The sequence below is a fragment of the Mesoplodon mirus genome (genome assembly GCF_964341445.2).
Source record: "Mesoplodon mirus genome assembly, chromosome: 18".
Lineage (NCBI taxonomy): Eukaryota > Metazoa > Chordata > Mammalia > Artiodactyla > Ziphiidae > Mesoplodon > Mesoplodon mirus.
The window spans coordinates 46,974,944-46,992,044 of record NC_138994.1 but is presented as its reverse complement, the minus strand read 5'-3'; the positions used below and the strand labels follow the sequence as shown (position 1 = coordinate 46,992,044).

General features: G+C 57.1%; 2 protein-coding genes across 8 annotated transcripts; both read left to right on the top strand.

Annotated features, from left to right (window-relative positions):
• Positions 1-546: 546 nt before the first annotated feature.
• On the top strand, positions 547-3,977 carry LOC309793310 (uncharacterized protein; the record flags this gene model as incomplete). Of its 6 annotated transcripts, none has more annotated exons than XM_082603775.1 (9): positions 547-1,258; positions 1,613-1,720; positions 1,836-1,907; positions 2,141-2,229; positions 2,324-2,575; positions 2,940-3,086; positions 3,181-3,318; positions 3,571-3,724; positions 3,864-3,943. In XM_082603775.1, exons 1-9 carry the CDS (start codon positions 918-920, stop codon positions 3,865-3,867), a joined length of 1,305 nt encoding a protein of 434 aa, XP_082459901.1. In that variant the 5' UTR covers positions 547-917. The 6 variants fall into 6 exon arrangements, with proteins under 6 accessions (XP_082459901.1, XP_082459904.1, XP_082459900.1 ...); XM_082603778.1 differs by having other exon boundaries at positions 547-887; positions 3,571-3,740; positions 3,864-3,939; XM_082603774.1 differs by having other exon boundaries at positions 3,571-3,740; positions 3,864-3,939.
• Positions 3,978-4,636: 659 nt separating this feature from the next.
• On the top strand, positions 4,637-16,091 carry ACAP1 (ArfGAP with coiled-coil, ankyrin repeat and PH domains 1). Of its 2 annotated transcripts, XM_082603772.1 has the most exons (22): positions 4,637-4,763; positions 5,316-5,373; positions 8,340-8,459; positions 8,633-8,686; positions 8,771-8,829; positions 9,071-9,254; positions 9,394-9,438; positions 9,545-9,640; positions 9,754-9,828; positions 9,921-10,030; positions 11,476-11,527; positions 11,624-11,724; positions 12,055-12,178; positions 12,277-12,488; positions 13,139-13,208; positions 13,330-13,424; positions 13,541-13,713; positions 14,298-14,470; positions 14,866-14,975; positions 15,059-15,169; positions 15,527-15,576; positions 15,901-16,091. In XM_082603772.1, the coding sequence occupies exons 1-22, from the start codon at positions 4,711-4,713 to the stop codon at positions 15,999-16,001; spliced, it is 2,226 nt and encodes a 741-aa protein (XP_082459898.1). In that variant the 5' UTR covers positions 4,637-4,710; the 3' UTR covers positions 16,002-16,091. The 2 variants fall into 2 exon arrangements, with proteins under 2 accessions (XP_082459898.1, XP_082459899.1); XM_082603773.1 differs by lacking the exon at positions 15,527-15,576.
• Positions 16,092-17,101: the final 1,010 nt, after the last annotated feature.

Genomic DNA, 17,101 nt, shown 5'->3' with positions numbered 1-17,101 from the left:
CGAGGCAGGCAACACCTTGAAGTATTCGCTTTACGGCAAGGGAAGGAGGGACCTCTCCTTCGCTCCGCGCGTTTCGAAGCGGTGTGAGCGAGGTTTGAGCTCCCAGAGCAGGGAACTGGTAGCTTTGTAAATGAAAATATCCGCCCTCCCTACCACTGAGACCGGTTATGTCTTTCTAGAGTGTCGCAGTCCCTCCACTTTGTATCACAACTCTCCGCAGAGGCAGAGCGGCCCGGCTCTGGGGGGGAAAAAAAGCTCGCGGATGTTTCTAGTCAAGCCTATCTTGAACTCCAGTCCAACCAAACTTAGGTTTTAAAGCCACGAATAAAGAATCCAAAGGAACCCCGACAGTAAGTTTCAAGCAACGGCGCTGTGACATTCCCCAAAGATTCCCCCAGAGCTGTCAACAAACCCCCAGCACAACTCCCTCGACGCTCACGCTAAGGTTGGAGGACTGTGACGTCACAATTAGGCTTCACGCCCCACGGCCAGGACCCCTGACTACGATTGGATAATTCAGATGAGGGCAGTGATAGGGGAGAAAGGCGGGAACAAATCCCAGAGACAAAGAAAAGTCTTAGGGTGGGACAGAAGAGGAGGGGCAAGCAGAGGGGCTCCCAGCCCGAGGTCCCTATACAGTTTTGAATCCTCCCCCCGCGGCTCCAGGGAGCAGTGGGGGAGGGGACCCAGGCCTCGCCCAATCGTCCCCCGCCCGCCGCGGTGGGGGCGGGGCTATATGGTGCAGGGAGCCGGGGCGGGGTAGGTGAGAGTGGCCCCCTAGGGGGGCCATAGAGAAGCAGGAATCTCTGGGGGCTGCTAGCGGCCTCGACGGAGAATCTCCTGGAGGGCCAACCAGGGGAGTGCCCGGAGGCATCGGAGGAGTCGAGGCAAGCGCCGGGCTGCCCTCCGGAGTAGCCATGTTTCACGGTTCTGGGCCCCCAATACACTCCGGGGGAACCGTAATTGGCAGTCCTGGTTCTAGCCAGCCCTCCGGAGGAACAGCAGTCCTCGGTTCCGGCCTCAACCGGCATCCCGGGTCCGGTACACACCCTGGCGGGCTTAATCCCCCCTTCCCTGGAACCAGTGTATCCGGGACGTCCAACCTGGGGTCCGGGGGGCCTGGGGTGTACCACTCGGGATATATCCCGCGCTCCGGGTCAACTTGCATGCACCCCGACAAACCCTGTGAGGACCGGCCCCGGAGCATACTAAAAAACAGCAGCTCCACCGTGATGCACAAATCCCCCAGGGCGGAGAGGTAAGGAGCCCGGGAGGAAGGGATTCCAGACACTAGAGGAGGCGGAGTCAGGGGAGAAGGGGCGGAGTGCCAAGAACTAAAAGTGAGAGTCGGTGAGGGTAATTGGGTGGGAAATCTGAGGTTCCTAGCCTTTGAGAGAGTAGCAGGTACCGGATAAGAAGTCAGCATGTACCCTGACTACATCGTACGTGATTGTCATCAGGTATGACCCCATCCACAGCCTCCTACACCTCTGGAACTACAAGGGGGTGCAAAAACCAGTTTTTGAATGACTGTAAGAATGAGAGAGGGCTGTGAGGAGGAGGGCACTAGAAGGTTTCCTCCCCCTTTTTTGTGTCCTTCCCTCACCCGAAGGAAAAAGTCTCTGCGCTGGGATGAAATGAATATTCTGGCGACCTACCACGCTGCTGACAAGGACTATGGATTTATGAAGGTGGATGAGCCCCGCACTCCCTACCACAGGTGCTGAGCCCTCAGCCCTAGCCCTTCAGCCCAGACTCTCTTCCCTACTCAAAGGAGTGGGGGACTGCCTGCTATCCCCTTCTGAGGCACTGCTTCCTTCCTTCCTCCTGTGCAGGCCGCAGGACAGCGATGAAGACCTGCTCGCAGAGACCTCTTACACAATGACTCCTGAGGAGCTAGCAGAGAGGTGATAGTCCTGCCAGAAGTCAGTAGGGAATTGGGGCCTCTTCTTCCCTCCACCCCTGAACTCTGGTCTGAGCCAGCTCTGCCTTCGGGCCCCCCCAGATGGGAGGTGTACTACAGTTTGGATCAGGACTCACCCAGGCCAAAGTGGGGGAGTCAGCCAGCTTGGCCCCATCTACCACCTGCTTCCATTGTTCTCTCCCTTCTTTGCCCCCAACTGGCCTCCCTCCCCTTCAGGTTTGCAGCAATGGACAATTTCTGCCCCAAGGTCTCCCTGTACAGTGATAACAGAAGCTCAGGGTCTTCAGACAACTTTTCCAAGACACGTGAGATGTGGGGTGGGGATTGAGTGGAAAGGGGGTGGCGTGAGCCTGCAGCGAGAGCCTGGCAGGAAAGCCAAGCTCTGACACTGGCCCACAGGATCCAGTGATTTTGAAAAGCACCGCAAGGCACACTACGATGAAGGAAAGTTCCTCAAGCCTCCGAAAAACCTGCCCTTGGATAATAACAAGAACAACAGTGTGGGTAGTGTCAGTATGAGCAATGGCAGTCGAGGTGTGATGCTGGCCTCAGAGCCCAGGCCTGTGGAGAGAGGCGGGGCAAGAGAACTGACCAGAGGAGTCAAAGATGAGCTTGGCCTGGTGGCCAGGAACCACATCCTAGAAGTCAAAGGTTAGCTATGGTGGGGCCCCAGGGACCCAAGGTAAGTGTAGTCCAGAACCTTCTCCACCATAGCCTGTCTTCCTCAGGGCCCTGCTGGCTGACAGGGAAGTCGTGCTGGAAGGTGACCCCAGGGAAGGCAGAGGGCAACTGGAGTGGGGTCCTCACCAGGATAGTCCCCAAGGAAGGCTGGCTGGGGAGGAGGAACAGAAAGCCCAAGCAAACCGTGGCGGGTGGAAAAGTCACTGACGTTTTTCTAAAATGGGAGGAGGTGATAGAAGTGAGATGAGAACCTGGGGCTTGAGCTTCTCCCCGGTGCTTGGGGGTCACAGTGGAGCTGGTGGCCTGTATTCGCTAGGTGGCCTGTATTCTCTAGGTGGCCATATGACTCAGATTGATTTGGATGACTCCTCAGCTTCCCCTGCCTTAAGAAATCAGTCCCTAGCTTCATCCACCACCGTCGCGTTGGAGAAGGAAATTGATCTGCGACGCGAGGAGGACACAGATGATGAGCAGCAGACCAGTGAGAGCTGGGCTGGGTCAGCCTGGGAGCGGGGCGGTGGCCGAGAACCAACAGACTGATGGGTCCCCCAGCCCTGATCCTGTGATGCTTCCAGGCTCTACAAGCTTGAATTGGGTGATTGAGAATCCCATAAGCACTGAGGTCCGTGTGCTGGACCACACTGGAAGCCTCTCGCAGGATTACAAGGCCACCGAGAGTTCCCTGAAGGTGACAGTGATGTCATCGAAGCCTGGTGAGGGCACCAGGCCACTATCTCACCAGGCCTGGCTCCTGGCAAGCTCCCATCCCCACAGCCCCCATTCCCCTCAGGCCAGTAGATAAGTAGCAGGTGATGAGAGAGGCCCTCAACATCCTTGTGTGCAGTGTGGACTGTATGGAGGGGACCCAGGGAGGCACAGAGGGATTGGGACCTCCTGCCAGCTTAGCACCACCGCTGCCCCTATGCCTCCTTCCCGATTCCTCTCTGCCACCTACCCTGCTCCAGGTACTGCCCCGTCCTCCAAAGACAGTGGGGTCCCGAGCAATGTCTGGCTGGTGTCAGTGGCTGGTATACAAGGGGCTGAACTGGCAAAGCACCGAAGGCTCAGAGAGGGAACCTGGAAGCCACCCAAACCCCTCAAACCAAAACTAGCACAGATGTGAGCCTGAGCAGGGGCAAGGGGCTGGCCAGGGAGAGAGAGGGGCTGAGTGGGTAGGTTCTAGGGAGTCAGGGGGTCACATGGGCCAGATCTTTTGTCTGCTGCAAAAAGCCACTAACCCAGTCCCTCCTCTCTCCAGATGAAACCCTGCAGCTCCAGTGGACTCAGGAGGAGGAAGCCAGACAATGGAAACTGTAGCCAGCTGGGGATGGGGTGGGGGCCAGCCTGTCCCCGCCCTCACCACCCTTGGTAGGGGTAGACAATAAAGAGAAGAAAAGCAGGAGTCTGGGTATTGGGGGTCCAGTCTACGCCTGAGCTGTCATTGAGGAGTGGGGGGCAGAAAGGGAAGTTCACACACAGAAAACCACAGGCAAGCAGAGCAGAGAAGAAAGCTTGGAGTGGTCTGGGGGACTGGACTCAACAGGCCCCCAGGAGTCCAAGAAGACCCCACTGCAGCCGTCTGACAATGATTGATGTGATTCAGTCAGCCACGCACCAGTATCATCTTTAATTCTTACAACACCCTAGACGTAGGAATTATCATGCCCATCTTTCAGATGAGGAAACTGAGGAATCAGAGAGCTTGCCCAGGGTCACGCAATCAGGATTTGAACCTGTATGTCTCAGGCCCCCACAACTCAACCACTGAAGGAGACTGAAGCAGAGACCAGGGTCCCGGTAGGAAGGTGACTGCAGATAGGCTCTGAGGGCGGGGCTGTGGCTTCTCTGATCTCAGGCCCTTTCTCCACCGCCCAGGCCCCGCCTCTACCCCTCCCAGCATTGCCTGGAAGTGTGGGGTGAGAGCTCCTCTTAGGACACCCCTTCCACTTAGGGAAAGAATCGCGCCCCCCAGGCTCTACCCAGGATAGGATCCTCTCCTCCTTCCTCATCAGCACCCCGCCTCCCCCCGGGGCAGGGAGTACGGCCACCTGCATCCCCACCCTCCAGGCCCCAGGGCCCACTGGCCCCAGAGCGGTCAAGCTGAGATGACGGTCAAGCTAGATTTTGAGGAGTGCCTTAAGGACTCACCCCGCTTCCGGTAAGTGTACACAGGTCTCCGGGGGTGGAGGAGGGGGGCGGGCAGAGGTGGGGAGGTCCAACACCCGCTAATACACACGCACAACCTTCCCCAAGTCAGAGGATGTCTTTCCAGGGAGTAAGTCTCAAAGGGACAAGATCCAGCTTACGGGCCAAAGCAGTACCTCTGCTATCGAATCTCATGCTCCGATGCTTGCCACCCACTGCATGTGTGAAGGGGGTCCCTCCAGCCCCTCTCACTCCCAGAGCTGGCATTCCCTCCTCCCTCTCTCTGGACCCCTGCCCCTCCCCCAGCACCTGCACTGGGCGGTTAGCAACTTCCTGCCCTCGCCACATCCACCCTCTTTCTACCCTTCCTGCTCTGGCCTGGGCTGTAGTAGCTCCCACACTGTGCAGAGTGAGTGAGCCAGAGAGGGTGGGTGGGCAGTTCTTAACCCATCAGCCTTCTCCGTCTGTACCCTTCGCCCCCTAACCCCGACCCCCGACCCTGCCGAGGTGGACAGACCAGATGGACCCAAGCTCTGTTCCTGGGCCCCCATCCCTCCTTTCCCAGAGCCTCTATCGAGCTGGTGGAAGCCGAAGTGTCGGAATTGGAGACCCGGCTGGAAAAGGTGATCCTGATGTGGAGAGAGGTGACCCGGGGTGGGATTAAGATGAGAGGGGTGAGGCCAGGGAGAAAACTAGAGACCAAGAATGAGTTCTGGGGATTACTGAATGCTAACCAGGTGGGGTAGATGTTTGGGGCTACAGAGGAGCCAAAAAGTGGTTCTGTGCCCTCAAGGGGCTCAGGGTCTTGCAAAACAAGAGCACCTGTGGGCTTACTTGGTCGGTTCTTGAGACCTGCGTTATGCGAGCCGTGGGCGCCTCAGGGAGAAGCAGGCTGTTTCTGCCCTCAGGGGGCTCACAGACTAACCATGGAAAACAAACCAGTAAAACACTTGAACACACACAGTAAGGCCTTCCTAGATATTCTTTATAAAAACGGCACACTCCCACCTCCCTTATTTGGCTTTTTTTTTTCTTTACAGCCTTTATCTCGATCTGACACGTTATATGTTTACTCGCGGTATTAGTTTTCTATTATTGTGTAACAAATTATTACAAACTCGGTGACTTAAAACAACGCACAGGTGTTTTCATAGGTTTTGTGGGTCAGGAGTCAAGCACAGCTTGACTGTGCTCCGCTCAGGGTCTCACAGGCCGCAGCCGAGGTGTTGACAGAGGCTGTAGCCTCATCCGCAGCTGAGGGTTTTCTTCTGAGCTCACGTGATTGTTGGCAGAATTCAGGTCCTTGCTGTTGCCGGATGGAGGCGCTCATCTCCTAGAGGCCACCCACAGTTCCCTGCCACCGGGCCCTGTCCGTAGGCGGTTTACTTCATAGCAGCCTGCTTCTTCAGTGCCAGCAGCAGTCTCCCTTGCATGTGCTGGCAAGATGGCATCAGTTTATGTCAGAATGTGACCACAGGAATGAATCCGTCACCTTTGTCATTTGGGGGTGCCACCCCATCGCCCTTGCCATATCGTATTCTACTGATTAGAAGCAAATCACAGGTCTCACTCACCCACATTCAAGGGGTGAGGATTATGCAAGGGTGGAATCATCAGGGGTCACCTTAGCCTGTGTCTGTCAGGCCTGCCAATTTTTTTTCTTGTCTACTCTTCCCCACTGGAATGTGTGTGTCATGAGGAACTTTTACATTTTGTTTTTGCTCAATCCCCAGTGCCTATACCATGGCCTGAAAGTTAGTAGGTGACCAAATAATATATACATTTTTTAATTGACGTGTAGTTGATTTACAGTGTTATGTTAGTTTCTGCTCTACAGCAAAGTGATTCAGTTTACATGAATATATACATATATTTTTAAGTTAAACTTTGTATTTTTAGTTAATTGCAGAGTCACAAGAAGTTGCAAAAATAGTACAGAGAGATCCCACGTACCTATCTCCCAACTTCCCCCAATGACAGCATCTTCCATAACTGTAGTATACTACCCATACCAGGAAATTGCTGTTGGCATGATACAATGAACTGTCTAAAGACTTTACTTGGGTTTTACCTGTTTTGCATATACTCTTAAAAAAAAAATCTTTGTGTATAATTCAATGGCACTTTATCACACGTATAGATTCTCATAACCATCACACTCAAGATACAAAACGCTTATCACCACAAAGGAACTCTTTTGTGCCATTCTTTGTAATGATAACCCCCCTCCCCAGCCCCTTTCTCATCCATGACGACCACTCATCTGTTTTCTATCTCTAGGCTTCTGTCATTTCTAGATTGTTATCTAGGTAGGATCATATAGTATGTGACCATTCAAGATTGGCCTTTTTTTTCCTCTCAGAGTAATGTCTCTGAAGTTTATTCAAGTGTGGCACATCAGTAGTTATCAGCAGTTCATTAACAGTTCACAGATGAATAGCTCATTCCTTTTGCCTTGCTGCCCCATGCTATTGTATGGATGTACCAGTCTGTCACTAGTTCAATCTTATGAAAGTTCCTTATTCAGATATTTGGGGAGGAAGGTGAGGTGGTCAAGGAAAAGACTGGACACTCAGTCCGCCAGCTCCACACTGGAGTTGTGGTCATCTGGGTCGTTGTCCCTTATCACAGACACCGGATGGTGACATCTGATAAGGTTTCATCATGCTCAGTTTCCTGACCCTTACTGACCCTGCCAGCCATCTTCAAGTCAAGCTTTGTTTCCCTGAAGCCTTCACTAGCCCTAAAAAGTGTCTTTCACTTCAACAAAACTTCCTCAAGCACCTATGTAGCCCACGTTCTCTGAGCCCCTGCTTCCCAGGATTTCCTCAGAGAACCTCTGTAGTGGTCTCCTGTTCCCTGGGCTGAGTTGACAGGCTCCACAGACACTTGCTCCATCCCAGATATGGTGACTCAGGCTAAAGCCAATGGTGTCACCTCAGGAGCAAAGCAATTCCTGCAGGTAACAAGGGCCAGGGGTCAGAAGACCTCGCTTTGGCTTCTGGGTTGGCCACCTGGCTCTCCCAGAGATCCTCCTCCGTCCAGTCACTTGTCCCTTTGTTTATCAAGCCTCCTTGTTTATAATTAGGGCCAGACAGAATGGGCCCTAGGAGCAACATCTTTGCCCTGACCCTTGGGCCTAGCTGACCGATTAATATTTATGAGGGAATGTTCACTCAGCACAGAATGGACAACTCTAGACAGTAAATACTGTAGAATTTAATACCAACCAGGTAGAACATTCATCCTGGGAGTCAGATAGAGCGTGAGGATGGCGTTTCTGGGGAACTCTGGATCCAAGCAGACGGAGCAGGGCAGGAGAGACGTTTTGGAGGTGAAGCTGACACTGGCTTCAGTGACAGGCTGGGAGGAATTTTGTTCCAGGCATGGAGTAGTGGGAGAAAGAAACAGAGATGAGAAAGTACCACGTGTGTGTTAGAAACTGGACTGGGCCACAGAGGAGTGTAGGTGAGGAGGAGAGGGAGGGGCACAGCCCTGGGAAAGGGGAGAAGAAGTAGGACAGGAGCGGGGGTGGCACTGGGTATTGGTGGTGTGTAGCACGACTCCCTGTTGCTCTGTTGCTTCCTAGCTCCTCAAGCTGGGTAATGGCCTCCTGGAAAGTGGGCGCCACTACCTTGCCGCCAGCCGGGCCTTCATTGTTGGCATTTGTGACCTGGCCCACCTGGGTCCACCAGAGCCCATGATGGCGGTATGTGGAGCGTCCAAACCAGGCTGGGGTGGGGCCTGGGATGTGGAGAGATCCTGTGGAAGGGGAGGGTTGGTCTGGGGTCTGCGGGTCCCAGGCCAGAGCAGGCTGGGTCTAGGGATGGGAGGGCCCTACCGCCCATGCCTGATACTCTCTCTCTGCCTCTTCTTGCCTAGGAGTGTCTGGACAAATTCACTCAGAGCCTGAGCCACAAGCTGGACAGCCATGCAGTAAGTGGGGGTAGGTAGGGCTGGTGAGGGGAGCAAGGGCGTCTGCGGTCCTGACCGCCACCTGCCAATTTCTGCTTCCCTCAGGAGCTTCTAGATGCCACCCAGCACACACTGCAACAGCAAATCCAAACTCTGGTCAAGGAGTGAGTTAGGAGGGAAACCAGTCCTCCAGCCCTCTTCCCATTGCCGCAGGGGCCTCCCTGAATGAAGGAGTTGTGAGATTGGGGGCTTCTGGTGGCCTGATTGTTATCCCCCATCCCAAGGATCCCCTTGGAGTTCTGACCGTCCATAGGCTAGCTGCAAGGCTATGAGCGAATCTCAAGGACTTCTCTGCTGGGGGCAGGCGGGTGTATCGGTGATTTTCTGTTATCCCCACACCCCCAGAGGTCTCCGGGGCTTCCGAGAGGCTCGCCGGGATTTCTGGCGGGGGGCTGAGAGCCTGGAGGCTGCTCTTACCCACAACGCAGAGGTCCCCAGGCGCCGGGCCCAGGAGGCAGAAGAGGCCGGAGCTGCTCTGAAGATTGCTCGAGCCGGGTACCGGGGACGGGCCCTGGATTATGCCCTGCAGGTGCCTGCCCCAACCCGTCTTCTTGGGGTGCCAGAACCCCAGTCACCTCGAGGCTGGAGAGTCACTGGTGTGCAGTGGCGGGGGTGGGGGTCGTGCATCTGTGTTTTCAAGGCTGACCTGAGGTCTTTTGGGCTCTCAGATCAATGTGATTGAGGACAAGAGGAAGTTTGACATCATGGAGTTTGTGAGTTGCCGTGGGGGCTAGGGGCAGGGAGGGGAGGAGCCTGCTGATGGGAGCAGGAGGGAGAGGAAAAGAGAGGGGTCTGCCCCCTGCCCACCTTGTCCCCCAGGTGCTGCGTCTGGTGGAGGCCCAGGCTACCCATTTCCAGCAGGGCCACGAGGAGCTGAGCCGGCTGGCCCAGTATCGCAAGGAGCTGGGTGGCCAGGTAGAGACCCAGGGCGCAGGCAGGTGGAAGAGGGAGGGTAGGGGCTCTGAGATGACTCTCCTGGCCTGGTTTTGGGAGGCTGGGGCCATCTGAGATGCCCCTCCTGTGCTCAGTTACACCGGCTGGTCTTGAATTCGGCTCGAGAGAAGAGGGACATGGAGCAGAGACACGTGCTGCTGAAACAGAAGGTGAGGGCTGGGGCTGCGGGCAGGAAGCAGATGGGCCTGGGGCCTTGGTCTCTGCCCACTTCAGTTGCCCTTTGACCCTTTTGTGCCCCCAGGAGCTGGGTGGGGAAGAGCCAGAGCCAAGCCTAAAGGAGGGGCCTGGTGGCCTGGTCATGGAAGGGCACCTCTTCAAACGGGCCAGCAATGCCTTTAAAACCTGGAGCAGGTGAGGAGCAGACACCCCAATCGGCCAAACCCATCAGGTTAAATTTTTTTGCGTGTGCTAACTACAGCCAGGAAAAACAGACAAATCCTCTGCCTTCAGAGAGTTTACATTCCATCAACAAAGACAGACAAGAACATAATAATTAAGTAAATTATCTCTTAGAAGTTAAGAGTACCATAGGTGAAAAATAATAAAGCAAGCAACGTGGAGAGCTGGGGAGGAGTTGCAATTTTAAATAGGGTGGGCAGGGAGTTCCCTGGTGGCCTAGTGGTTAGGATTCCAGGCTTTCACTGCCGTGGCCCGGGTTCAGTCCCTGGGCAGGGAACTGAGAATCCCGCAAGCTCTGTGGCCAAGAAATAATAATAATGATAAAAATAAATAAATAGGGTGGTCAGCAAAGGCCTCATGAAAAGATGACTTCTGAGTGAAGACTGGAAGGATATCTGGGAGAGAATGTTCTAGGTAGAAGGAGGAGCCAGCACCAAGGCGCTGAGGAACCTGGAAGGTTTGAGGAACAGAGCAGAGGCCCAGGGCATGGACAGAGGGGGGGAGGAGGAAGTGGTAGGAGATGCAGGTGGAGCTAATGACGTGAATCATGACAGGGCCTTGTTGGCTCGACTCTGAGGGAAGTGAGGCGCCATCGCAGGGTGCGGAGCAGGGTGGTGATCTGCTCTGACTCGACCCCTTCCCCTTCCAGGGCCATTGCCGGCCCCTATGGGAATCTTGGCACAAGTTAGAAGACAGAGCCCCTTCTCCAAGATACTTTTTTTTTTTTTTTTTTTTTTTGCGGTACCCAGGCCTCTCACTGTTGTGGCCTCTCCCGTTGCGGAGCACAGGCTCCGGACGCGCAGGCTCAGCAGCCATGGCTCACGGGCCCAGCTGCTCCGCGGCATATGGGATCTTCCCGGACCGGGGCACGAACCCGTCTCCCCTGCATTGGCAGGCGGACTCTCAACCACTGCGCCACCAGGGAAGCCCAAGATACTTTTTTTTTTTTTAATTTTAAATTAAAAATTTTGGGGGCCACACTTCATGGCTTGCAGGATCTTAGTTCCCAGACAGGGGATCGAACCCGGGTCCTTGGCAGTGAAAGTGCAGAGTCCTAACCACTGGACTGCCAGGGAATTCTCTCCAAGATACTTCTACTTGCCAAAACATTGTAGCAATAGACTTATTAGACAATGCATTTTACTGCCATCTGCTGGAAAGTTGTCTTCATAAATGTTATCAAATCTGGGGTACTCGGGATATGAATAGCACCCCTTAGATGTCCCTGGCTGCACCTCTGTCACCCTCCCCTGGAACATCTCATGGGATGGGCAGCCTGGTCTCTCTCCTCTCAGCAAGATCCTTATGGGACTAAGAGCACAGCCCCTCTCCTGTCTGTGTCCCGAGCCGCATTCCAATGCCGCCCATGGCATTAACCCTACTTCGGCCTCTTCCAGACGCTGGTTTACTATTCAGAGCAACCAACTGGTTTATCAGAAGAAGCACAAGGTGAGTAGGCCCGGGTCCTGGATGCCTGGGCCCAGGAGGACTCAGCCCTGCTGTGGCTGCCTGGACGCCTGCCCCCCGATCCCCTTTCCCTGCCAGGACCCTGTGACTGTGGTGGTGGATGACCTTCGTCTCTGCACAGTGAAGCTCTGTCCTGACTCAGAAAGGCGGTTCTGCTTTGAGGTGGTGTCCCCCATCAAGTGAGTGCAGTGCCCAGGGGTGACACCCGTATATCTCAATTTTACCAACTGGAAAGGCAGGGCCAATCACAAAGGCATCCCTGGAGCAGGATCTTGGAGTCCCCTGATGCAGCCCCAGGCATTAGCCCTTTGGTGGCTCAATTGGGGGGCAGGCTAGGGGAGGGTCTAGGGTGAAGGGGGATATCTGGAGGGTTATTACCAACTGGTGTAGAGGTATTTCAATATGAGGGGTGCCAGCTGAATACTAGCTGAATGTCAGCCTGCCTGTCCTGCCACTCAGCTCCCCAGGCCTCAGACCCCTCCCTGCCCTCCGGCTACCCTCCTGCCCAGGTCCTGCCTCCTGCAGGCTGACTCAGAGCGCCTCCTGCAGCTGTGGGTCAGTGCTGTGCAGAGCAGCATCGCTACGGCCTTCAGCCAGGCTCACCTTGATGACAGCCCCCGGGGTCCAGGCCAGGTACCATAACATGGGGGTGCAGGGCCAGACTGCCCAGGGAGGTGGGACATCGCTTACCCTAGACCTCAGAGCCACTCTTTCTTCCCCTGTCTCCCCAGGGCTCAGGACACCTGGCCATGGGCTCCGCCGCCACCCTGGGCTCTGGCGGGATGAGCAGGGGAAGGGATTCTGGTGGAGTCGGGCACGTGGCAGCCCAGGTGCAGAGCGTGGACGGCAATGCCCAGTGCTGTGACTGCCGGGAGCCGGCCCCTGAGTGGGCCAGCATCAACCTGGGCGTCACCCTCTGCATTCAATGCTCCGGCATCCACAGGTCACTCCCCAAGGTCCCAATCGCGGGCCCCTGCTCTTTCTGGCGGCAGTGGAGTGGGATGGAGGCAAGCTGGAGCCCAGCACCGGGGCTCCTCCCTCCCTTCCCGCCCTGCCTGGGCTTCCTCTCAGATTCTGTCGCCGGGCACAGGCCTGGGCCGGTCCTGTGGGGCACAGGGTGGACCCAGGGGGGCCCAGCCCCTCAGTGTCCTGGTCTGGCCCGGGTAGGGGGACACCCAGGGTAGTTGAGTGGCTTGACTGGAGGAGGTGCGGGTCAGGGCTGCTGAGGGCAGGGGAGCTGACGAAAAGCAGAGAGAGATGTCGTGAGGCCTTAGCAAGTCTATGCGCCCCATAATTCTGATGGAAGTGGGGAGGGGGCATGGCGTGGAAAGAGTTGTCCCGGCCAGAGTGCGTGGAGAAAGGGGAGGTGGCTGGAGAGGATGGGAAGAAGAGAGAAGAGGGAATGGTGAACGGGCAGGATCCTGCCAGATGCAGATCAAGGCTGCCCGGCCCTGGCTGCCCTGCTGCCTGCTGGCCCAGCGCCTTAGCACGGGACCCCCATGCCAGACCTTGCCCCCAAGTCTTTCCAGGAGCAGCAGCAGCTCCCCCGGCTGCTTCCCCCACAGAGGGCCTGACTTCCCCTCTGCCCTCCAGGAGCCTTGGAGTTCATTTCTCCAAAGTCCGGTCCCTGACCCTTGACTCATGGGAGCCGGAACTCGTGAAGGTGACTTGGGGTGCCGTGAGAGTGTGGGGTGCGGTGAGGGCAGGGCTGCAGAGCCCTGAGGGCTCAGACACTCACCTGCACCCTACCCGTCTGTCTCTGCTTCCGCCTGGGCCGCCTGAAGCTCATGTGTGAGCTGGGGAATGTCGTCATGAACCAGATCTATGAGGCCCGTGTGGAGGCCATGGCCGTGAAGAAGCCAGGGCCCAGCTGCTCCCGGTGAGGCTGGGGTGGAGAGACTGGGGCTGCCCTCCTTATGGGCAGGGAGGGAGGAGAGCCTGGGATGGGAGGAGGGAAGACTGTCCCCTTCTTCTCCCACAACCCTCCCCCACCAGGCAAGAGAAGGAGGCCTGGATTCACGCCAAATACGTGGAGAAGAAGTTCCTGACCAAGCTTCCTGAGATTCGCGGGCGAAGAGGTGGCCGGGGGCCCCCGAGGGGGCAGCCTCCTGTGCCCCCAAAGCCGGGCACCATCAGGCCCCAGCCCGGGAGCTTCAGACCCAAGCCAGGTATAGGGTTGGCTGGGCATTTGTTGAGTGCCTGCCGTGTGCTCAGCACGGTGCCAAGCCCGGTGGGGAGGCACAGAGTCTGGGGCCCACGTCTTCCCCTCGGGCCTGTTATGGGGGGCCACAGCCCACTGGCACTGGTTTTTCGAGGCAAGAGTTTCGGGGATTATGGTGAAAGATGGGAAGGACCGTGGGGCTGGGAGGAGGCCAGGAGGGCTATGTGAGGGTGTCACCAGCATGAGAAGAGTCAGGAGAATGAGCTAGGGTCTCCAGAGGCCTGTGGAGGAGGGTATGAGTTTGGCTGGAACCAAGGGAGCCAAGAGAGCTGAGGCTGACCGTCACCATGTCAGCTCACCCCCGACATCCCAGCCAGTCAGGGTGGTCGGACAGGAAGAGGTGAACACTGCCATCTATCCCATATGCTCTAGGGGACCAACCCACATCCACTCACACCCACCATCACCTCCCACCACAATCCCCAGTCTTGAAGGCCTCCCCACAGTTGAGAAGTGAACTATCCCATTACAGCATCAGGGGACTGCGCTAAGGGTTTTCTTCCCAGATTCACAGCTGGTTCCCCCTAACAGAGTCACCCTCTGAGGACCTGGGCAGCCTGCACCCTGGGGCCCTGCTCTTTCGAGCTGCTGGGCATCCTCCATCCCTTCCCACCATGGCTGATGCCCTTGCCCATGGAGCCGATGTCAACTGGGTCCACGGGGGACAGGAGAACGCCACACCACTGATCCAGGCCACAGCTGCGGTGAGAGCCTTGCCGACCCTTAGGCTCCTCCTCTCCTCCCCTACTCCAGAGTTTGGTCCCAGCTCTTAGCCTCTCCCACCTCATAGGGAGTGATAACCAATAGAGCCTGGTTGCTAAGAGTGTGAGACTTGGAGGCAGACAAACCTGGGTTTGAACCCAGACCCTCACCACTTACAATTATGAACCTTCCTGTACCTCAGTTTCCTCATCTGTAAAATAGGGATAACATACCTCATTAGGTTGTACTATGGATTTAATGTATGAATACATGTAAAGAGCTGGAGCAGACCCTGCCATCCCATACCCACCCTCGGAACTGACCCCACTCTAAAATATCTTTAAATTTGTCTCAAAAGATGCCACCCTCTATCCCCATTCTCTACTACTCCACGCAGAATTCTCTTCTGGCCTGTGAGTTCCTCCTCCAGAACGGAGCAAACGTGAACCAAGTGGACAGCCACGGCCGAGGCCCGCTCCACCACGCGACCATTCTTGGCCACACAGGGTAGGGGCAGCAGGGATAATGACCTTGAGGAGGAAGGCTCCAGACAGGGTGAGGGGCCGGCTGAACTTGGCTGTCCTGTCCAGGTTGGCCTGCCTATTCCTGAAACGGGGGGCCGATCTGGGAGCCCGAGACTCTGAAGGCAGAGACCCCCTGACCATCGCCGTGGAAACAGCCAACGCTGACATCGTCACTCTGTGAGGATGCCTGAAGAGGCGGGGCTAGCGCTTGCACTATCCACTTGGGCGGGGCTAACGCCGAGACCCCAGCATGCTAGGCGGGGCCTGGGGAGGGGAGGGGCCAGCTCCAGGACCAGACACTGAAAGGATTCTCCAAGTGTCGACCGAGGCTTGGAGTAGGAAGGGGGAGGGCAGGGTCCGAGGAAGGTGAGTTTATTCTGAGAGAGGCATCGTTCATTAACATTGTTGTCAGGCGTCTTTAAAGCACTAGACCCTGGGGAGACAGGTGAATGAAACAGCCCAGCTCAAAGGATGGGAATTGGGGCTGGGGGAGTGAGGAGAATGTCATTCATTCCTTAATTCGCTCCCCTTCAGGCTGCGATTGGCAAAGATGAGGGAGGTCGATGCGGCCCAGGGCCAGGCTGGTAAAGTACCCCTCACCCCCCTCTCTGCCCACACAACATTGTAACTCTGGGCTTCCGGCCGCTGGTGACCCGTCCCCAACCCCCTGTGCCCAGCTTCATTGATTAATTACATCATTTATTCAACAAATATGTATTGGGCGCATCCTACGCGCCGGGTCCTTGGAACAGACCAAAGAATAGGCGAGGGCGCCGCCCTGACGGTGCAGATGTCCCTTCCACCCACGCTGGAAGCGCGTGCTCTTACCAGGCCGGGCTGTCCCTATTGTGCTCTTCTGTGCTAGGGCCCAGCCACCCGGCCTCCCAGCCCTTCCTCCCTCCCCTCAGGAGACGAGACGTATCTCGATATCTTCCGCGACTTCTCCCTCATGGCGTCCGACAACCCGGAGAAGCTGAGCCGGCGTAGCCATGACCTACACACACTTTGACCCCAGGCCTTCGAGGGCCCGCAACCCCCTTCCCTGCCCTTCCCACCGCCCGCCCCTTTCTATTAAAGCCTTTGTGCTTTGCTCTTCCAAGTTCATTTATTGAGCACCCCCGTCGGATGGGTGAGGTGTAGGACACTGAGGCTTCTGGGGTGCGGGAGCGATTGGGAGTTTGCGAACTGGAGTCACTCGAGGGGCGACTCCCGGAGAGTGAACTGGGAGCTTCGGCCTCGGCCCGAGTGCCGGGCGGCTCTGAGGCAGGGCTCGCGGGCTCAGGAGACGTGGCCAGACCCGTCAGGCCCGGCAGAGGCCGCTTGCGTGGGCTGGGTCCAGCCTTCTCTGGGGGGTATGGGGGGGTGCTGGCATCAGGGCCGGGATGGAGAGGCTGGCTCGGGCCACCCCAGCCCGAAGGCATCCCTGGAATGCGGCGGCTCAGCACCCGCCCCCTCGGGAATTCCCTGCGGGAGCGACTGAAAAGGAACTGGTCCCCAACCCCCGACGGCTGGGCCTCAGTTTCTATAGCAGCCGGATAGGACACGCCGGCCCCCGCCGAGTTGCAGACGTGAGGTCGGGCACACCTAGGGGCCGGCGGGGCCGTCGCGGCCACATCCCTTAACGACGCGCCTGAGTCACCCCCCGGACCCCACCCGCGCTAGCGTCCTCCAGTCCAGCCCGTCAGCCCCGTCTCTCCAGTTCGCCACTCGGCTTCCACCACCACCCGAGCCGCGCGGGCGGGGGCGGGGCGCCCAGGGGGCGGGGCTGCCTCTTAAAGGGCCCCGGCCGCTGCCCTTAGGCCACCTCCTTGGGGCGGAGAGTACTTAAGCGGCTGCGGCGAAACCCGGAGAAGGCGGCGGCGCCCGGTTCCGAGACTCCCGGCTGCTTCCATAGGAGTCCTAGGACACTCCCAGCTCGGATTGAGCGTGTATCTTCGCTCCCCAGCCGATACAGAGGCACCTCCGCCATCGGCTCCGGTCAGCCTCGCCTCCTTCTCCTGGGACCAGCGCCGGATCCAGGCCAGGCCAGGCCCGGCCTCTGACTGGCCCCCGGAGCCCTGCGTGGACTCGCCCACGGTGACAGCGGTCTGCCCGAGAAGCTGGTCCCTT